Raw genomic sequence first — 21092 nt, forward strand, 5'->3', positions numbered from 1 at the left:
CTGAATATTCTGTTTAGATCAAAGGTTTGTTTTTCGACACCGTGATATTTCAGATGATGGAACAGTTGAAATGAATGCTCATATACAAAAGCTAACCTTAACGTGAAGTGGAGTTAACTTGCAGCCAACACCATTGCATTACAAACCCTAACACACACACATAATGAGAAAGTAGGCTTATTACACCTGGCGATTATCTCGCCCATTCTCACAGGAGACATCACAGCAATCGGAGCATATTTGTCAAACGCGATAAAAGATAGCCCTGCTCTGAAATATTCCCATTCCATACTGAATATTCTGTTTAGATCAAAGGTTTGTTTTTCGACACCGTGATATTTCAGATGATGGAACAGTTGAAATGAATGCTCATATACAAAAGCTAACCTTAACGTGAAGTGGAGTTAACTTGCAGCCAACACCATTGCATTACAAACCCTAACACACACACATAATGAGAAAGTAGGCTTATTACACCTGGCGATTATCTCGCCTTTTATCTACCATCTTTGAATAATGTAACTTATAAAGACGTCGTTTTAAAGCGTTGTGGCCGTCCTGAAAAGATGTGTCAATAAATTAATTTAATCCATAGAATCCACGTTGACTTCACTACTTATTAAGATATTGTAACAAATCACGGAAGTGTGGAATATTTGTTATGGCTTTTAATTAAACACTAAACACAATACAATGTCAAAATGGCACGGGCTTTATGCCCTGCTACAAGTTATCACGAACAGACTGTGCTACCGTCACACACCTGTATAAACTCTGTCCCAACACAGAACAACGACATGCAATTTAGGCCGCAAGGTGAACCACGAAAAGTCCTTTAGAAATCGAATCCCGCTCCACAGGCGTGCATCTACACAATATTTAGTTCATAAAAAAGAAAGAGTCGTGCTTAGCTACCAAAAAAAAGTTCGTCGCTGACTTTCCAGTCAATTTTTGGTGCGTTTATGTTTTATGCCGAACTAGTTTCTTCAGAGCGCACAAGGATCTTGGTCGCGAGTGCTGGCACTTTTCGACACGTGATCATGCTACACCAATGAGGTAGCTGCTTTTTGTCAACAGAATGGCAAGATGGCGGCTCCCGTGGTTAGATTCAACGTTACCGATCAAGAGGAAAACACCCGAACATCCTCAAAAGTGGGCTAAATGGATTCTAAATAGTGCTGTATACATAGCCGCGTCCAAGAAGAACAATGAGGCAAATATACGATAATGTTATGCTTATGTTAAGTCATATAGATCAAGTTTGACATACCTGGGAATACACCTTACTGACGATCTAACATGGACTGTGAACACCCAGCACACACTGAAGAAATCAAGGCAAAGACTGTACTTCCTACGTCAGCTGAGGAAGTTCAGAGCATCAGCACCCATCAGCTGTGTGTCCTGACAGCATCATCACTTGGTATGGGAACTGTACAGCCTGTGACAGCAGTACCGCATCATCAGAGCACCTCTCCCTACAGACCTACAAGAGAAGACTGTGTACCAGGGCCCAAAGTATTGTAAAAGACTCCTAACATCCTGACCATGGACTTTTCTAAACACTGAGGTCAGGCAAACATCTCTGCTGCTACAAGACCAGAACAGAGAGACTGAGAAGGAGCTTCTTTCCTCAAGCATTCCGTATCCTGAACACACACAATGACTATATAAACAGCAATTACACTTTTTTTCACACTTGCACATGGACTGTACACACACTGCACTTTATACTCCCTCTTGCTATTTATGAAAAATATTTCTTGATCTTTCTTTCTTCACACTCGCACAGAAAAAGCTTAACACCAAACGAAATTTCACTACATGCTTTACGTAAGTATTTCTATGTATGTGACAAAAAAAACCTCCTTCCTTGTATCAATAAAAGGCAGTAATTGTACTTATACCAATGACCATTTGTTCGTTCGTTCATTCATTCATTCACAAATGAAAACAACACTGATGAACCATAAAAACAATCTTTATGAAAAATATGAAATATGATATATAAAACTGTACAAAACTAAATAAGAAATAACAGATTAAGGACACTCAGTCCTCACTGTCAGTGTCAGGACGGTTATCTTCCAGTTCCTCAGTTTCTTTTGTGTTGGCACAATTACAGCAACGACATAAGTTTGTGCAACACAATCCTGCAGAAAAACAGGAACATCTGCCTGTCTCACAGGCACCTTTGCAGCCGCAGTCAGGGGCAGGGTTTCTGGTCATCCAGGTGATGTGCAAGGTCCCATCCTCTATTTGCCAACCATATCCAGCAGGTGATGGAGCACTTATATTTTGTTTGAGACAGGACCTCATTATTGCAGCCTAGTAGTTTCCCCTTTTGCAATGCTGATGGAGGGCATCAGCAGTAGGGGGAATGCATAATTCTGGCAAGGCTGATGATGCTATACAGAAAGCCTTGTACCTAGCTTCATTTACATTATCGGCAGCTGGCTGATCATATAAGTGGCATACATACTGGCAAAGAAGTGCAAATGTTGACTGCTCCAAGTTAAAGTTAGTACCTAAACTTGTAAAAGCCTTTAGGTACTCATCTTTCTCACATGCAACAGAAAATGTCTTTCTTTTTCCTTTGCCTCCACTTGTGGAGTCACACCCAGAGAATGTGTGAATTCCGATCAAGGCTGAACACACACTGGTTCCGAGAGCTGATGACACCTTGGTAATGTCAATGATACGTGTCCTGTTGCCAGTCCCTGTGAAAACATATAAACTGCATGGCAAATCTGTCTGCACACTTACAGCAATGACTGCCACATCAGTGTCAGAGCTCTTGATAATGACAGCTTTATGCTCCCGTGCAGCATGTTGTGCATGTAAAAACACCCTTGTGTCACATTCTTCATGATCACACTGCAGGTCTTCAACAACACAAACAGACTGTACACCCTCCTTAACAGTCACACAGTGACATTGATTTGTATGTGCAAGCAGAGGTTTTTGCCCACTATTGTAAGGTCTGCATTTTTCCATACAACATACAGGAATTCGGTATTTGTTCCTTCTGAGAGAAACTTTTTCCATTGGGTTGGGGTCCTCTGATCCGGGCCAAAGATTTGCATGCGTTGTGACCCTGCATCAGCTCTATACATGACCGTTCTAGGTTTTTGATACTGATGGGGGAAATCACGAGTCAGCCTCTTCTTCAACATATCCTGTCTGCAACACAACAAAACAGTGACAATTAAGAGTCACAGGAGTATCATGAAAAGCAGAGAGTGGTGGAGGTGGTAAAAGACATTACAGGCTAGAACCTATCTGCCATACAGCACATTTAACACCAAAGATGCCCAAGAAAGGCACACAACGTCACAAACCTCACACCACACACACACACACACACACACACACACACACACACACACACACACACCTTCTCTTTGTTGCCAAGTGGTACATGTCTGTGCAAACAGCAAGACTTAAAAACAGTTTCTCAGGCCTGTCACACACATGTTGTGTAAAGCTAGACTTGCACATGACAAATAATAAGACTTGAGAGAAAAATGCATTGCAGTTACCTGTAGTTTGAAGCTTCAAGACCTTCATTTGCTTTCACCAGTTCAATGAAGGCCTTCCTCAGCTGGCCCATTCTCTGCACCTCTTGGTTGACAAGCAGCCTTTGGCAAATGATCCTCTCACAGAATAACTTATAGCTGACATCAAACGTGTGCTCATTCCTAGAACACATATAAATGAGAAGGAAATAAATGAATAAGGGTTGTGATTGTGTGCACATACAACAGAATGCAGATTGAATGTTTACTTATATAATGTTAAGTTAGTAGCTCCTTGAAATGCAATTTAATAAATAACTTACTGTTCTTTCTCTGGTTTTTCAGGCCTCGTCAAAAACCTGGTGTACTGATTTTAACAGCCTTTGTGGTACTGCACCTCCAGAGCCGAGCCACGTTTGTAGGCTTGTCCTGTATGTATTCCATCGTGTAGTGGTGAAATAATGTACCTCTTCGTGCTTGACTGAAGTAATATGCATAAAACAATGTTTGTTTTTTGATTTATTAAGACATTCCGGTGTATTTTCTTCGTCTTCCGTACTGCTCGATGAAGGCAAGGTGGACGCCATCTTGCAACTCTGTTGACAAAAAGCAGCTACCTTATTGGTGTAGCATGATCACGTGTCGAAAAGTGCCAGCACTCGCGACCAAGATCCTTGTGCGCTCTGAAGAAACTAGTTCGGCATAAAACATAGACGCACCAAAAATTGACTGGAAAGTCAGCGACGAACTTTTTTTTGGTAGCTAAGCACGACTCAATCTTTTTTATGAGCTAAAGATTGTGTAGATGCGCGACTGTGGAGCGGGTTGCAACGAAAACAGTGTTCACCTTACGGCCTAATTAGGCGCTGCATCACATCGAGAAAAGTATGTGCCCGCCGCACGGTATTATGGGGCGACTATGCCAAGTTAAATATGGAATGTTCAATGCCTTATCGCGCTGACTTGTCCCAGCCCTACCCCAGCCCGACAGCAAGTAAAATATTTAGTCCGAACCCCAATGAGTCAATGTCTCAACTGTTCATACTACTGACACATTTACATACGTTTCTTAAGAATAGCCTGCCTTTATTAAACTCGAGCATCAACAGATGAATGATAAATGCACTGGCTCACACAAACAAGCCCCGTTAAACGCACAAGCGCGCACAAAAGGGATATAAGCATATTGAAATGAATTATTCACATTGCAAGAACGGAATGAAATGGCCTACACATTACACACGCTATGCATCTGATATGCCTAAATAAAACTCACGTTATATGCTACACCAGAAGAGGCGCGAATAAAACAAGTCTTACCATTGAAGATTATCTTTTTTCTTGACACATTCCTTATAAAAGTATCTACATAGTCCAACCATCGATGTTTAATCCATGTTGTGGAGAAAGAGGATGGCATCAATCATATTTCATTAAAGCTTCACAATTCTTACATTGGACATATCAAACAGCCTCATTAGAATCCGCATAGAATATGATGCCATCTGACAGAAATATCTCCATAGGCCTACAGTAAATTTCCCCTCGAGTGTCGTTTTAAACTCTCCAGATGACAGTTTCTTTTTTTTTTAAACTTTTAAGTGCACAAAGTTCGTTATAAAACGATCTACATAGTCCAACAATCGAGGTCTAATCCATTTACATTTAGTCATTTAGCCGACGCTTTTGTACAGGGGAGAAGCATGTGAAGCAAACACGTTTACTTGACTACTTATTAAGATATTTAAATATGGAATGTTCAATGCCTTGACTACTAAGCAGAAATATCTCCATATAGTAGATTCCCCCTCGTTTTGTATCGTTTTAAACTCTCCAGATGACAGTTTATTTTTTAACTTATTCCCTGATACCAGTTTGCCTCCTGTAATCGCGTTGTCACAGCTAGGACATAAAAAAAATCCCCGCACACAAGAAGGCTATTATCCTAAATGTGATTTATTTTAGTCTCAAAAACGAACTTCTCCATCACGTGAGGCAGACACGTTGACTTGACTACTTATTAAGATATTTAAATATGGAATGTTCAATGCCTTATCACGCTTATGTTTGAAAGCCATTGTTTTCAGCTTGCAGGTGCTTTTGCCTCTGGCCCAGTTTGTCGGTTTTGACGTTCATCTCTCTCCCCCAACCATCCAGGTTTAATAAATCCGCGTTGACTACTAAGCAGAAATATCTCCATACAGTAGATTCCCCCTCGTTTTGTATTCTTTTAAACTCTCCAGATGACAGTTTATTTTTAACTTCTTCCCTGATACCAGTTTGCCTCCTGTAATCACGTTGTCACAGATATTTATTTGCCCAGTCAGCTTGTTGGTCTTGACGTTCAGATGTTGCGCCTAAACTATCATATCGTCTCGTCACATGATCAAATAGAGACTTGACATTGGACAACAGCATACATATTACCCAGCAATCATCATTACAAATCTGAATATGACAAAAAATACCAAAGAAAATGAGATAGTATTCATTTCATTGAATCGTTTTTAATAGTTTCTATAGTGTATGTAAGATAAGCATATCATTTTGTTATAGATTGCTACTATTTTGCACACAAATAATACCTACCATGATGGAGATAAGTTTGCCTTTTCAAGTGAATATATAGCGTTAGACAGACTATTTATTGTAATGTAATGTGTCTCAAAGACCCATGTGACTACACCTGTTGCTCTTGATGACGTGACGGCTGGGAGGAGGGAGATAAACAATCGACGAATTCTATCACTCAAAGAGGTCGCGTAGTAGCTCGTCTGTGACCAAAAAACCGCTGCTCCACCCACTGTTCTGGCGGTGAATTGTTTTCAACACCCACAGCCGTCGAAGAAGTATAAATCAAAAACAGTACGTCCGAATCTGTTTCCCCGCCCATCCGTAAAACGGACGGACACCGACGCAGATCTATAATTCGGGCTTTACTTGCTGACTTCAAATTACAATGAGTCTGTTACGTTAAATGATCGGACTAATATCAGGAAATATTCACCGGCGAACGTTGGGATGGCCCATTCAAATCAACGGAACTTTTTGGAACATTCTGAAGAGCCATATAATAAAAATCAGTTAATATAGGCTAGAACGGTTATTTTCTGTGAATAGCACCTATAGGCCCAATTCTAAGGGGGTTGAAATGTCATGGGAATCATTATTATTATTATATGGCTCTTCAGAATGTTCCAAAAAGTTCCGTTGTTCCGCTGCGCGTCGGGGTGCTGTTCGCCCCGTCGGGATTTATTTTTGGATAATTACCTCCGGACAATACATTATCCCTTACTTATTAGGCTAGTGATTACAGCGGTCCAATGATTCATAGGTGAGAGGTCTCATGAATTTACTGACTTTCTGTGACATTTGAACAAGTTGCCTAAAAACTATAGCCCAGCCTACAGAGCAAATAAGTATTTCAACAGGTCCATATTTTAGTCTATAGTGGTATGGTTGGTATTTCCTAAAAAAAAGTTCCATAAAAAGTACCATGTTCACTGGAAACCAATGTAGGCTACAATGTATTCAATATTCAATCTTAATGGAATATCCCAAGACACATAAGCTTGTTTTTATTCAGTAGGGATAGTTGCAAATAAACAAAACACTTTAAGGTTGCTCATAAACTACCTTCTGAAATCTCTGCCATGATATATCTCTTAGATATGCTTGATAAATGTGACGGAGACAAGTATTTTTACATGTAAAAAGACAGATAATTCTGCCTGTGAATACAAATCCTTTGGAGACAAAATCAGAGCGAAAAACTGAAGAAAATGAGTTCAGGTCCCCCTTTCCCCCAATTTACAGTTTTTAAAACAGCCACAATAAAAAATCATGAAAAGTCTGTAGTGTGTGCATTTGATGCATCTCCTCTCTTGTTGAAAGATATTTTTTAATATAGGTTTATTTGTTTAAAGTTGTCTGGGGCTAAAAATTGCACAAAAACATCTGAAGCAGATAAACAAGGTGGAATGGATTGGCAAATTCAAGTTTTCAGAACAATTTATTGTAGATTTGGGAATATTTTACTTTTACCAAAACAGTGTGAGGTGTCTTTAATGTACAATGTTTTTTTTGTTTTTTTTTAAGTAAAAAACAATCCACTAAGTTTTGTGGACTTCCCCATGGACAGGTGGCCTTGTGGTACTGTGTTTTGCTTCCAGTGAGGATATCAGACTTGTTATGAGTAAAAACATCAATGATACACCACTGCTGTTATAAAGCACGGCTAACCGAAGTTGACTGTGTTTTAAAATTGCATGGTGTGTAACTATTGTTATTGTCACACCCAGATTACAATGTTGTGCCACCCTCAGTGAATGACCAAATGTCTGTAGTCTCTGTGATGTCTGGATGTCTGACTTGTTTTTTCAGGTATGGACAGTTTAACTACCATTTTTAATATGTAATTATGCAGAAAGATGATATATAAGACTGTCAACTTGGCACAAAAACTAGAGAATCAAAATGGATGTTTTAGCTGTGATAATACTGTTCATCACACTGCAAAGTATGGCTGTATCCACTCAGGTAAACACACTAATACAATTTAATTGAATCAATTAATTATTATTATATATATATGCAGTTATGGAACCTATCATAATAGGTTGCTTTCTCTCTGTTGAAATAGAAGTCTTCCATGATGAATGCGAAAAGGAGGTTCCGAAGACGACTTTCAGGTAATTTTGATCCCAAACCAGAGACTATTTTAAAATCACATTCCACAGTCAGTTACTTGATATAATTATTTTTCACTGGGCAGACGACCAACACCTGTTGAATGAAATGACAGCCATGGATCAAATTATTGAGGCCAATGAGTATGAAGGCAAGTCGTAATTTGTAAAATATTTCCTCATATCATGTTTTACACTGTGCACTGTATTTGAACTATGGATTTTTTGCACAAACACCTAAGATTTGACAGGTGTTCTACAATACTTGAAGTAGCATTCCTGCTTTTTCAGCCGCCTCAATAACTGAAGGAACAACATTAAGAGAAGGGGACATAGCTGTCTCCAACAGGATGGGTTCTAAGACATGCTTTGCCAGGAGCTGTTTGTGGTCTAAATCTGTGGATGGTCATGTGTATATAGCTTACACTCTTTCACCTGAATACAGTAGGTATCAAATACAAAAGATAAAGTATATATCTGTGTAATAAGGGTGTGTGCACTTACATTTTAATTTTGTAACTTGGAAGATGAGTTGGATGAGAAAACCATCATGAAAGGCATGGAACTCATTGAGGAGGACACCTGTGTTCGCTTTGTGCCGAGGACTCATCAGAGGGACTACCTGGACATTCAGCCTAAGTCTGGGTTAGTGTCTCCCCAAGATATTATGATATTTCAAGTCTTGACAGAATCCCCCAGTGGAAAGCAAAACTATACAGCAACTTCACATCTTAATACTGTCAGTTTGCCCACTCCAGCATTTGTATGAAACCATCTTCACCAAAACAGAATCCACAGTAGAAATCTGTAGAACACTGTTTAAAACAACGTCTGTGGTACAGCATTCACAGTAGAAATCAGTAGAACACTGTTTAAAACAACGTCTCTGGTACAGGTGTTGGTCCTACCAGAACAGCATTCACAGTAGAAATCAGTAGAACACTGTTTAAAACAACGTCTGTGGTACAGGTGTTGGTCCTACCTGGGAGTACGTGGCGGAAGGCAGGCTCTGTCTATGCAGACACCCGACTGCATGTCGTCTGGCGTGGCCGCACATGAGCTAATGCATGCCCTGGGATTTGTGCACGAGCAGTCACGGGCAGATCGTGACAACTATGTGACCATCAAGTGGTCTAACATCTGGAAAGGTACAATTGAAAACATCAATAGAAAATGCCTAATTTACGATGAAGAATGTCATCAGTTTGGATGATGTATGACTATATTCCACAACTTTACACAACTTATTTTTGCTCTCTATCATCAGATCGTCTGAGGAATTTTGAAAAGTTCAAGACGAATAACCTGGACACTCCATATGACTATGGATCTCTGATGCATTTTGGAATGTATGTGAGAGATTTACGTGGTACAAATTCCTTAATATACCAGTGCAAATTGGGCCTTTTACTAATGATTATTGTTTTTCATAAAGGTATGCCTATTCTGAAGATGGTGATCCCACTGTTGTTCCAAAAACAAGCTGGAGTGTTCAGATGGGTCAGGGATATGGTCCCAGTCGTTTGGACAAATTCAAAATTAACCAACTCTACAAATGTGGTTAATGGTTGCTTGTTTCATAATTCACTGAAAATCACTGAGACACTGCTATGGATGACACTGACGGACTCATCCTCTGATTTTGAGAGAAATAAATGCTAAATATCTTTATTGCTTTGAAATGATAACTGCCTGTACTGTATCTTCAATGTGAAATTTACCTGAGACTGATTACAATTTGATGTCCCTCTCTGATTTAACCATGTTGTTACTCAAAGGATGGTGAGTCTTTCCACTATTTCCAGTTTAGGTCTCTTTGCCTGTTAATCTAGTCTGCTTGTTTCATTCATAGATAATAAAGACTTTACAATTTCTTGCAATTTTGCTGTAATATTTTTCTAAATATAAAATATCTTCCCCTTCCTCCCCCAATCCTTGTACAAAATGTCTCCAGTTTCAGTGGCGATAGGCTGAGGCCATAACTTTGCATATTTTCATTAAAGCACCTTATTAATTACACTTCTGTCACAGAAGATCAGAATGGTATTCATAAATTCACAGATGCACAAGAGAACATTCTTTTTCTCCAAAAAAGGTTTTGATGCGTTTCTGATCTTTCTACATGAGCAGGACTTTAATTACATCACAGGACACGTGACTTCATAATAATAACAGATTTCATTCAACACTATAATTTCATCAGTGCAAAGAAATCCGTTGAATGAAACGGCTTGTCATTGGTCGAAGGATTAAGATAACTCCCTTAAACGCTGGGGTTGGATACAGACCTGAGAATACACAATGATGTCCATTGGAACCTTCTTTGCAGTCACCCTTGCAGTGGTGACGGAAATTCAGACTGTTCCTCTAAAGGTTAGCTATAAAATAATGTAGTTAGTGACTTTATATTGATTCATTTATTAATCTTTACATTGGTACTGATGTGTGTTCTTCACAGAATTCTTCTATGGTACAACAAGCAGTAGTGAGGGTCAAAAGGCGATACTCAGGTATGTGTCAGTATTCTTTATTAATATTAACAACAATAGTATTAATATAAATGTATTATTTTCTGTAATGATAATATCACCCCAAAGTAAAGTATACAAAAGTTCTCTGAAGCACTCTGAGGAGAATATGCTTCCTTGAATAGTCAATGAAAATAATTGCTTAATATTTTGTATATTTCTCAGGAATGTTAATAGACCATGAAGATATGAGTGTCATGGACAAGATCATTTTGGCAAACAGAAGTAAGTTTAACTACAGTACAGTGTGCCCAAACGTTCTGTTGCAGAAACTTTGAAATATTTCAGAGGGTCCCTTTCTCTGCTTTTAACAGGACTGGGTTTCACGGGACTTTCCATGAGAGATGGTGACATTGCAAGCTCAAACCCACGAAGTGCTCTTATTTGTCAAGAAAACTCTTGCCTTTGGCCAAAATCAGTGGACGGATTTGTCTATGTTCCCTACATAATCTCGCCATTCTATGGTGAGTACAACAAAAACGTATTACACGAAAAGAATATAGAGTAAGCAGTGATTAGTCTATTACTAATATAATGTATTGGTTCCAAACTCAGTGTAGCTACAGTCAAGTAATGGACAAAACATAAATTCATCCAAAGTATCAAGCAAGCTTAACGAAAAATGTGGTGCTTTTCAGATGACATGGACAGAATCACCATAGAGACAGGTATGCTGGACATCTTGTCTCAAACATGTATCAAGTTTGTTCCACGAACTCATGAAGCCAACTTCCTCAACATTCAACCCAAGCGTGGGTGAGTGCCTTTCTGTTTGTCCATGAACTATTTCGAAAGTAAGACAGTCATTGTCTTTATTAAAATAATGGAAGGTAAGTGGATTTTGTGTTGAAGGAAAAATAATGAGTTGAATACCACACAATGCTTTTCTCTTTCCTGGCCCCACAGGTGCTGGTCCTTCTTAGGTATGACAGGTGGATCTCAGACTCTGTCCCTGCAGACCCCAGCCTGCATGTGGTCAGGAGTGGCCTCCCATGAGCTCATGCACGCTCTGAGTTTTGTTCACGAGCACTCACGCTCCGACCGGGACACCTATGTCACCATTCTGTGGGACAATATCATGAGAGGTCAGTATTTGGTTCTCCACCCTAAGATAAACACAGTTGTATCAGACAATGCCAGACACAGCTTGACTGGTAGCTTTGCATGTAATGTATGTTTATGTTTGGGATCTAGGTCAAATTGCTAGTTACTAAGGATTTGTCATTTTTTGCTTACATATCTGACAGGCCAGACACACAACTTTCAAAAGCACAAGACCTACATCAACACAGCATATGATTACAATTCAGTCATGCACTATGGGAGGTGAGAACTTCCACACGTGTGTGTGTGTGTGTGTGTGTGTGAGTGTGTGTGTGTGTGTGTGTGTGTGTGTGTGTGTGTGCAGAGATGGGCAGTATTTCAATTACTTGTATTTGAAATACGTATTTCAATCACTTTGAGTATTTTGTGATTTGTATTTGATAGGGCTGATGAAAAATCGAACGTAATTTGTAACAAAATACTTTAGAGTGGAGTAATTTTGTATTTAAAATACTCAAAATACTTTCTCCAGTGTTTAGGCAGAAGCTGTTTTTCTGTCGGATTCTACCACTAGACCGTTTGATATGCCTCTGAATGTCATTGTCGAATCAGGCAACAGTCAGGCAAAAGTGGTGCTTCAAATGCCCCCTCCCCCCTTTTTTGGGGGCAAAATGGAAATCGCCCCAGATCTCTCATTGACTCTCATGTTAAATCCATTTTTTTTTTCAGAAAACAGGGCTGTGTTCGAAAACTTAGATAGCTGTCTTGATCCTTGTCAATTTATCTTCATTAGTACGACGACTTAAAGAAGGTTCATTCAAAGAGCGAATCGAGTTGTTGCACTGAAAATTAGCCATCTTGACAGAATGTGGCCGTTTCTATTACCGCGCACTTTACGAAGTACACTGCAATACAGTGCGTAGTGCACACTAAGCACTTCCATCTGTAGTGCGTTCTGTCGCTGATTAGTGTTGTCTCAAATGGAACACTGACGGACACAAATGTGAAAGCCTTTTACCCATAAATCTGTGCGCCAGCTTCCTCTGGCCAACTGGACATTTTAAACAAAGATGGCGGACCAAACTCCGTTGACAGCCGTGTTTTGTATGTAAATGTACATCTTTTGGCGTTTTCTCGCTTAGATTTTTCAAAAGTTACCGAGAAATAGACACTGTACCATCAGATAACACCGTTATTGTAACCAGCAATAATGGTTGAAGTGATTTGCGAAGCGTCAGTCAGCCAACTTTCCAAACTGAAAAGCTGCCGAAAGGGGCTCCTCCTCTTCCACTACGTAGCCAAGATGGCGCCCGTTTAGGGTGAGTAGTGTCCATCGTTTCACACTGCATTTTTTGAGCGTTTCCATCCGGGTACTTTCAGTGCCCTGAATTCTGCTGGTTCTGTCAGTGTGAATGCCCTAAGCACTGAAAGTCAGTGTTTGAAGTGTGCAAGTACGCGGTAATAGAAACGGCCTGTGACTTGATCAAAGCTGTATGACGTCCTTATACGCAATTGCGTATGACGAAAGCACGGTGGGGTGAGCCCTCCCTGAAGCCATAGAGATTGCATTGAGAGCCCTGTTTTGTGAAAACACAAGTCACACAGCTGCTGCCTGCAAAAATACATATATACATAATCAATCAAGTTGTTGTCTTTGAATAGCTTTGTTTGGTTACACTGACATTCTGTGACTGTTCTTCCTTTTTGTGGGGTTCACCAGAGCTTTGTGTACATTACATAGCCCAAACCTGAATGCTCTGCTATACCAAACTGTGAGAAAACGGAAAATCCAGAAAAAGTATTTCCTATATTTTAAATACAAAATACATGTATTGTATTTTGTTACATTTTCTGGCACCAGTATTTTGTATTTTATTTTAATACATTTATTTGAGGGGTATTTTGTATTTTGTATCAAAATACATTTTGATGTATTTTTGCCCATCTCTGTGTGTGTGTTACATTGTGCATTACAATTACGAATCATGAAAGATTAATCAGGGAAGCCATGGCTGTTTTTCAGGTATGCCTTTTCTCAGGATGGTGAACCAACCATAATTCCCAAACTAGACCCAAACATCCCTATTGGACAGAGAGATGGACCCAGCACATCAGACATTCATAAAATAAACGTTTTGTATGATTGTGGTGGGTGAAGTGATACTGCCTCTTTTAATTTGGATTTGTCATATTCGCATTTATTCATAATATTCTTAAATATATAGTAAGTAAATTATTTATCTAAATGTCCGATGCCATAATTTATTTCATCGGTATAATGAGAGCATTATATATATACATTTTGTCTGAATTAATTTGATTAAATAAAACAGAATGTCCTATTTCTTTTCTCCACTAGGTGGCATGGTGTAACAAGGACAATGATACTTGCTAATTTCATGTTCAGCACACTTGCATTAAAGTTACATTTGATCATTCAATTGTAGTTTTCCTAAATGAAAATGTACCTCAAATTGTTTTTACTTGAATCTGAATAAAATAATAGATATTGTGGCATTTCAATACAGTTTTGTAAACATTTTTATAAGGTCATGGGAAACCACACCATCATCTCTCAGCGCAGTTAACATACCACCTTTATGTAATTAATGTAAACTTCAGATTGTTTGTCTGATTTAGACAATCTCTTGGTTATCCTCTGATCTTTATAAAAACACATATATCTGTGAGAGGTTTAGACTGAGGCATGTGTTATAGGCTAACTTATAAGAGCATGACAGATTGGCAAACATGTGAAAGATCATGACTTATTTGTTTATCTAACTAGCCATACCATTCAATCTAAGCAGCAGGCATAAAAATTCAGAAGGTTTTCCAATAGACATGGTTCAAAGAAGGATTTGCGATTAAATTAACACGGCATTGTGATCCTTTTAATCCTGACACTCTCATCATTCATGACACCTTGCCCTCCCTACTCTTCTCAGCAAATACAATTCAACCTCCCTCTCTTCTCCTAATGCCCACCCAAAAGACTTGAGGCTGCAGTAAACTGGTGTGTTATTCCTCTTATGCTTTTCATAGTAGTTTCGTATGATCTCGTAAGAAAGAGGCATGTTTGACAAACCTCTAATGATGATCTTTGCAGTTTTCTGTGAATCTCAGGTTGTTAGTGGATGCTCTTGCAAAAGGCCGTTCTTGTGGATAGCCCGGAAGTTCGTCTCCTGCGTCTTTTCCTTCGAATTCTTGCTCTTTTTTGCTTTCCACTGTCCAGTGTGAACAAGCTGTGAAGAAAGATGAAGTACAGGTACAGAGAAAGGTATGTGAGGAACATATAGCAGGACCAAAGAATCATGCTAAAATAGCACTAATGTAAATTAATTGTATAAAAGCTGTAAACAAAAAATAAAAGCTTATTGCATATTTGAAATAATAGGGTAAATAAAACAACACCACTGCAAGCAAGGAGGAGCAATGGCTTTAGTGTTCTCACTCTTGTGGTCCCAGTCTGTCTTGTTAAGCTGCTTGCGCCGGAGAAATTTTAATCATTGACATTGTGAGTCATTTGTTTTTCTTCCCTGTGCCTGTTGGTATTAAATTTAAGAAGATGGGATTATCTTAAAGTTTTGATTTCATTTTCTTACCATGATTTCAAGGAAAGAAGCTAGCTGAAATAATTATTTGTGGCTTGAAAGAGAAGTTAAAGCACTTCTGGAACAGACATAGAAATAAATCCCTGGGCCTCTCCCTTGGTAATGCTTTATTTCAAGCCACATGGATCAGATGTCATGCCTACCTTACACAAAGTATACAAGTCAAGAGGCATGAATGGTATTAAAACTTCCCCACAGAAAGGGTCGTGTATTTAAAACTTAAAATAACCACTTGATGGTATATACACCAACTGATGGTATATAAACATATAAACTGGTATGTTTCTGTGTCATTATTGACATAACGACTAGATGTAACAAACAACGTTTATCCATAGTCATTAATAGTTTAGCCCTGCAGCTTCTTTTTAAATTCAGAGCAGTAGGCAAACTTTCCGTCTAATCAGAAGTGGTCCTCTAGGAGTCGCCAGCTTCCATTCTATTCATTGACCAATAACATCACAGAGATTGTACACTCTTTAGGATAAACCGAGCTAGATTGCTGCATACGCGACCTTGGTGCAACTTGAGGCGTCTTTGGAAGACTTGCGAAAAAGCAACTGCCGAAATGAGTGACAACGAAAAAGAATTCGTTGGTCGGGTATGTGTGCTCAAAACACCCGAGTTAAAAGTAATATAATCCGTTACATTTATTTATTCTAACCTTGCGTTTCTCCCCAAAACACAGTTATTCATTCGTGGCGGAGAAGCTAACGTCATCAGGCTAGTGAAGATAGCTAGCGTGGTTGCAGTCATGATCAAGGGCTGTTCCCTGTATTACCGCACAGGCCCTAGCACTATATGTCAAACTGCACATGTTGTTTAGAAGTTAACGATAATTAATGTTGGGTGTTTGAGTTTTAGTGCGTTAGATTTGAGTGGTTTGGTTAATTTAACTGCAAAATAAATTCACTTTCGTTGTAGAGTAGATAGAGCTACATTACTTCTTTTCGTATACAAGATGGTTAGGATGCTATCATGACAGTCGACCACATCCGCGGAATTTATTTGTCAGTTCGTTTACACTCACATTATATTATAGCATCGAGTGTTACTTGGAAGCCAGATAACTGCCCAATTTAGCAGTTTGATTTCCAGTAGATCGTTGTAATAACGTACCATAAACTATATTGCGATAGAAAGGCTTAGCATTAGCTATCGACCAGGCCTAGCGTTAAGTGAAAATGTTTTTCTTAACAATATTTTCGTATGTGAAGGCACCAAGGATCCTGTCACGGAAAAGTAACGGTATCGTTTTGTATTGGGTTCTCTCCGATTCTGCTAATCATTAGGTATTTAGCTATCCATCCTAGCTAGCTTGTTAGACAGGCTAAGCTAATGTGGGCTACTAAAGCTTTCACAGGCCATATTGAGTGTCGAGCACACATGCTCTGTAGTGTCTATTCATTTGTGGTGTCAACGTTTTCCTCCTGATTGTTGTGTGTAACGTTACATGGCACACGGGATTACTTTAATGTTGCAATTTTGATTAACCTCAGCTTGCTCCACAGTGGTGGTCGGCCCAATTCAACATGCACAGAAGTCTTAGGACAACAATGTTATCATTGACGAACGGGCTGGAATACCAGTTCTCAAAAGCGTCACGAATTGCTTAACCACTCTGTTTATTAAATGCAGTACATATGCATTATTGGCTTAATGTCTGTAGTTTCATACTTTGGGGCTTATGGTTGCAATAATGTCTGTAGTAAAAACATTCTTTATCCTTTTCTTTTTTTGTTAAGGTTAAAGTTGGAAGAAGACAAATGTGGAAGAAGTCAAATATGAAGTTTTTAATCAGAATAATTTGAAGCTCGAGTGTGTGAAGCTGAATTTTCAGAATGCATGCTTGTTGTGAGGTGGAAAGACGCTCCTGTATAGACTATGGGCAGTGTGAGGAATTGGGGAAGAGGAATGAAGTCAGAAATTTGAAGAAAGAAGAAAACATGTATTTGAAGTAATGAAGTTAAGATCAGAAGTAATCTGGGATAAGATCACAGTGCTAAGTAATTATTAGTATGTTTATCCAATGCGTGCATGCAATTATTTTACACACAAATGCTAAGGGTAACTGTAGTCCCATAAAATTGATACATACAATTGAAAAGTTAGCGTTAATCACATCGTATTATTTCATTCTGCACACAACACATCTATTTGATTATTTTTAGTTTCATGGAACACCCTATAACTACACTTAAGTATAAAGATTTTAAATCATAAAAGTGTGAATACACACGCAAGATATGTCAATGAATAACTGTAATTAGTTGCTAAAAATCATCATATAGCTGAATTACCCATCATGGGTTGTGCATGTTTTCCTGGCGCTAATGTCATGCTGGTGTGGTTAATCCAGGAGTCCCGCTCCGCATCTAGGAGTGTTAGTCCCAGGCGCTCTGGCAAATCTGCCAGCCACTCCCCAGCACACTCTCCTGCTCGTTCAAAGGAGGACTCACGCCACTCCCGCTCGAAATCCCGCTCTCACTCCAGGTCCAGGTCGAGGTAAGTAACAAATTAAATGTAAATGGATTTTGTAGATTTGTTTAACTGAGCTGAACATGTTCACTGAACCACCTAATTTGTACTAGTTGGATTAGTGGGCTTGAGTTGTGGTTTATAATTAAGGACAGGACGCTTGTGCTGAGTTTTTCAGAAACAATGAATGGAAATGTCTGATTTTATTAGACCAGCAGATTCAGATACCTTATTCTTCTTTATCAGGAACCAGGGCCATATTTCACCATTGGTTAGGCTGGTGCACCAGTTCTGAGGACTGCTTCAGTCATAAGTTGCTCAGGGCATGGATAGAGTGATTCCAAATTGAGTGGTCTACTAAGTGACAAAGTTCAGAGCTTGATTTTAGTCGTCAGTGTTGGGGTTCACTCATTGTCTTTAGGTCTATTTGAATTGCTTGCGGTGATTTGAAACACATGACATGCCATAGTTGTGATGAGTAGATTAGTCTTTGGGAACTTGTTATGGTTTGTTGAAGTGCAGTAATGGAGAAGTTCGTGTACACCCTTGACACCAACAGGAGAATGCTAATTGTACGTGTACGAGTGTGTACACTTCATCTGGTTTAAAAACCAGAATGCTGTATGGTGCCATTTCAGTGGTAGCAATGTAATGGCAATTTTTTTAACAGAGTAGAAATCGTCACTTTAAGTGAAATCTCACTGAATTAAGATGTTGTGATTTTGGGTTGTATTGGAAAACCACTGGCCGATTTCAAAGGAAATTTGTTCCTCTACCCTGTCTGTAGATCCCGTTCTCACCGGAGCTCCCGTCGCTACTACAGCAGGTCCCGCTCTGGCTCGCGCTCACGCCATCGCCGCTCACGCTCTGGCAGCAGGGAGTATGGACGCCGACGCAGCCACAGCCGCTCGCCAATGTCCAACCGCCGTCGCCACATTGGAAACCGGGTACGTTGTCGACACACCCCATTCACCAGTGTTCCCACACAGCTCTTTCACCTGTTGCTCAGTTCTAAAATAATGACTGCCAATATGCCCTGATAATGCCAAAATGCTAATATACCAAATTGTTCATTCACTATACAGTAGGACTTCAGGGAAAGTCCACCGTATTAGTGGATGTCTGTGCATGTCACTGATGAATGTGAGCTTGCATCACGGCTAGGTTAGATAGATAGATGATAGATGGATATTTTATTAATCCCGAGGGAAATTTTAGGTTATTCACATTCATCTTTGTTTCCCTGTGGTCGTTCAGGCCAACCCTGATCCTAACAACTGCCTTGGCGTGTTTGGCTTGAGCCTGTACACAACAGAGAGGGACCTGCGGGAAGTGTTCTCCAAGTATGGCCCGCTGGCCGACGTCAGTATCGTCTACGACCAGCAGTCGCGTCGCTCCAGGGGCTTCGCCTTTGTCTACTTTGAAAACAATGCGGATTCCAGAGAGGTAAGCCTTTTGTCTTGAGACTCTGAGGCAATTGACGAAAAATAACTCTGCTGTTGTTTGCTGTGACCACTTTCTGTAGGCAATCAATGAAATGTATAGCGCAGGAAACTAATGCTCAATTTGTTATTGGTTGGCACACAGGCTTATGAACTGTTAGGCGGTACACATTTTTTTCATGCTAAATGTTTCACCGAGTTGACTGTTTATTTCAGCTTGACTTGATTTCAACTTGTACTTGTTATATGGGAGTTTATAAAGTTCATCCACTCCATTTTAGAAGTTAGTATTATATACAGCACCTAGTAGCATAGTAGAGCTTCTTTTCTGAGGCCATAGTAGTTCCATGACTGTTATTTTCCAGATAATAATTTTAATTGAATTATTCAGGCAAAGGAGCGAGCCAATGGAATGGAGTTAGATGGTCGCAGGATCAGGGTTGACTACTCCATCACAAAAAGGCCTCACACTCCAACTCCTGGAATTTACATGGGAAGGCCCACATAGTGAGTTTTGGCTGCTCCTACCTTTACTCTGTAACTGTGTCTTCAGACTTTTCTGTAATGTCCTAATAAATGCATAGGTAGACTTTGTGTATGTTTAGAAATAATCTCCCGTCTCCCCCTGCAGCGGTGCCCCCAGCATGTCCCGGCGATCTTCACGTGACTACTATGACCGCGGTAATGAGCGTGGCTATGATCGCTATGATGATAGAGAATACTACAGATCCTATCGGTGAGATGGAGGCAACGCATGATGAATTTGATTCACTTGTGCTGTTTTCATTTTCGCTGTGTAGACATCTTGCCCCACGCTGCTTTCTAAAACTTTCATTTATTTATTCATATTTTTTCCCATAATTTCTTGTAGACGGAGGTCCCCTTCCCCTTACTATGGTCGAGGAGCTTACAGATCCCGCTCCCGCTCTCGCTCATACTCCCCCCGTAAGTAAAATGAAACTTATGAAGCCTCTCAAGGAAGGGTATAGAAGGAAGGGTGGCCTCTGGGCGGAAACATAACTAGGGAAAATTTTGAACAGGGTAAGGCGGAATCTATGAAGCAGGACTATGGTTCCGACTGAGCTAAAGACCAGGCAGAAGGGTTTTATTACATTTATTCCTTTTATACCTTTTATCATGATTTTAGTAATCTAAGAACGTTCTGATACGATGTTGATCATTATTTTACTCCATGTATTGCTCTTGCTGCTTGCTTTTATTGATTTTATGTAAAGCACTTTGAACTGCAACTCTTGTACGAAATGTGCTATATAAATAAAGTCTTACTTACTTATTTAACCATCTTTTAAGTGATTCATCTCTACAGTTCCATCACAATGCAGTGCTAGTAGTTGTTGAAGTGGGACTAATCCCCCCCCCTTCTATCTTTTCTTTTTCCCTCTACAGGTCATTACTGAAAGAGGCTATGTGATGATCATTGTTTTACCCAGAAAGGATCAGTGGTGGTCTGTGATTTATGGTGTTCATTCTTTAACTTAATGCTATAATTTTATGTATCGGAGTGCTGCGCATGTAGTTCCAGATGTGACATCAGAACTTAATTACTGAATTTTTGCACTTATGTCTCCTGGAACTGGTTTCCTTTTGTAATGTAAGGCTTCTGTGAAGGTGTAGAGGGCGTCCAACCTCCGGCTCTCCAGTTTATATTGTGTATATATTTCATGTAGCCTGTATTCACAGAATAAACTGTGTCTTTACACATTTTTATTATGTTTATTGTCTCTTTCTGTCTCTGTTTCCAGGTGGTAGAAACATCATA

General features: G+C 39.5%; 3 protein-coding genes across 8 annotated transcripts; all 3 read left to right on the top strand.

The window, feature by feature from the left end:
- The first annotated feature begins 8315 nt into the window (after nt 1-8315).
- On the top strand, nt 8316-9771 carry LOC105908669 (hatching enzyme 1.2). Its single transcript, XM_031577842.1, has 6 exons — nt 8316-8358; nt 8498-8650; nt 8734-8851; nt 9176-9354; nt 9474-9555; nt 9642-9771. The coding sequence occupies exons 1-6, from the start codon at nt 8316-8318 to the stop codon at nt 9769-9771; spliced, it is 705 nt and encodes a 234-aa protein (XP_031433702.1).
- Nucleotides 9772-10922: 1151 nt separating this feature from the next.
- LOC105908630 (high choriolytic enzyme 2) lies at nt 10923-13934 on the top strand. The gene is made up of 6 exons (XM_042709334.1): nt 10923-10959; nt 11049-11198; nt 11373-11490; nt 11641-11819; nt 11982-12060; nt 13802-13934. Exons 1-6 carry the CDS (start codon nt 10923-10925, stop codon nt 13932-13934), a joined length of 696 nt encoding a protein of 231 aa, XP_042565268.1.
- Nucleotides 13935-15808: 1874 nt separating this feature from the next.
- Nucleotides 15809-21045, top strand: tra2b (transformer 2 beta homolog). Of its 6 annotated transcripts, none has more exons than XM_031583949.2 (8): nt 15828-15993; nt 17752-17897; nt 18658-18817; nt 19128-19316; nt 19704-19819; nt 19944-19993; nt 20184-20257; nt 20720-21045. In XM_031583949.2, exons 1-8 carry the CDS (start codon nt 15961-15963, stop codon nt 20810-20812), a joined length of 861 nt encoding a protein of 286 aa, XP_031439809.1. In that variant the 5' UTR covers nt 15828-15960; the 3' UTR covers nt 20813-21045. The 6 variants fall into 6 exon arrangements, 5 of the variants coding, with proteins under 5 accessions (XP_031439809.1, XP_031439829.1, XP_031439826.1 ...); XM_031583969.2 differs by having other exon boundaries at nt 15830-15993; nt 19944-20048; XM_031583966.2 differs by lacking the exon at nt 20720-21045 and having other exon boundaries at nt 15841-15993; nt 17145-17897; nt 19944-20048; nt 20184-20265.
- Nucleotides 21046-21092: the final 47 nt, after the last annotated feature.

The sequence above is a fragment of the Clupea harengus genome, chromosome 2 (assembly GCF_900700415.2).
Source record: "Clupea harengus chromosome 2, Ch_v2.0.2, whole genome shotgun sequence".
Classification (NCBI taxonomy): Eukaryota; Metazoa; Chordata; class Actinopteri; order Clupeiformes; family Clupeidae; genus Clupea; species Clupea harengus.

Excerpts from the sequence above, each read along its gene's own strand:
- LOC105908669 (XM_031577842.1), top strand. The coding sequence starts at position 8,316 with ATGACAGCCATGGATCAAATTATTGAGGCCAATGAGTATGAAG. Across the intron at positions 8,852-9,175 it reads GACATTCAGCCTAAGTCTGG|GTGTTGGTCCTACCTGGGAG; the intron begins GTTAGTGTCTCC and ends TCTGTGGTACAG. Across the intron at positions 9,556-9,641 it reads TCTCTGATGCATTTTGGAAT|GTATGCCTATTCTGAAGATG; the intron begins GTATGTGAGAGA and ends TTTTTCATAAAG.
- LOC105908630 (XM_042709334.1), top strand. The coding sequence starts at position 10,923 with ATGAGTGTCATGGACAAGATCATTTTGGCAAACAGAA. Across the intron at positions 10,960-11,048 it reads GATCATTTTGGCAAACAGAA|GACTGGGTTTCACGGGACTT; the intron begins GTAAGTTTAACT and ends TGCTTTTAACAG. Across the intron at positions 11,491-11,640 it reads AACATTCAACCCAAGCGTGG|GTGCTGGTCCTTCTTAGGTA; the intron begins GTGAGTGCCTTT and ends CTGGCCCCACAG.
- tra2b (XM_031583949.2), top strand. The coding sequence starts at position 15,961 with ATGAGTGACAACGAAAAAGAATTCGTTGGTCGG. Across the intron at positions 15,994-17,751 it reads AAAAAGAATTCGTTGGTCGG|GAGTCCCGCTCCGCATCTAG; the intron begins GTATGTGTGCTC and ends TGGTTAATCCAG. Across the intron at positions 17,898-18,657 it reads CACTCCAGGTCCAGGTCGAG|ATCCCGTTCTCACCGGAGCT; the intron begins GTAAGTAACAAA and ends CCCTGTCTGTAG.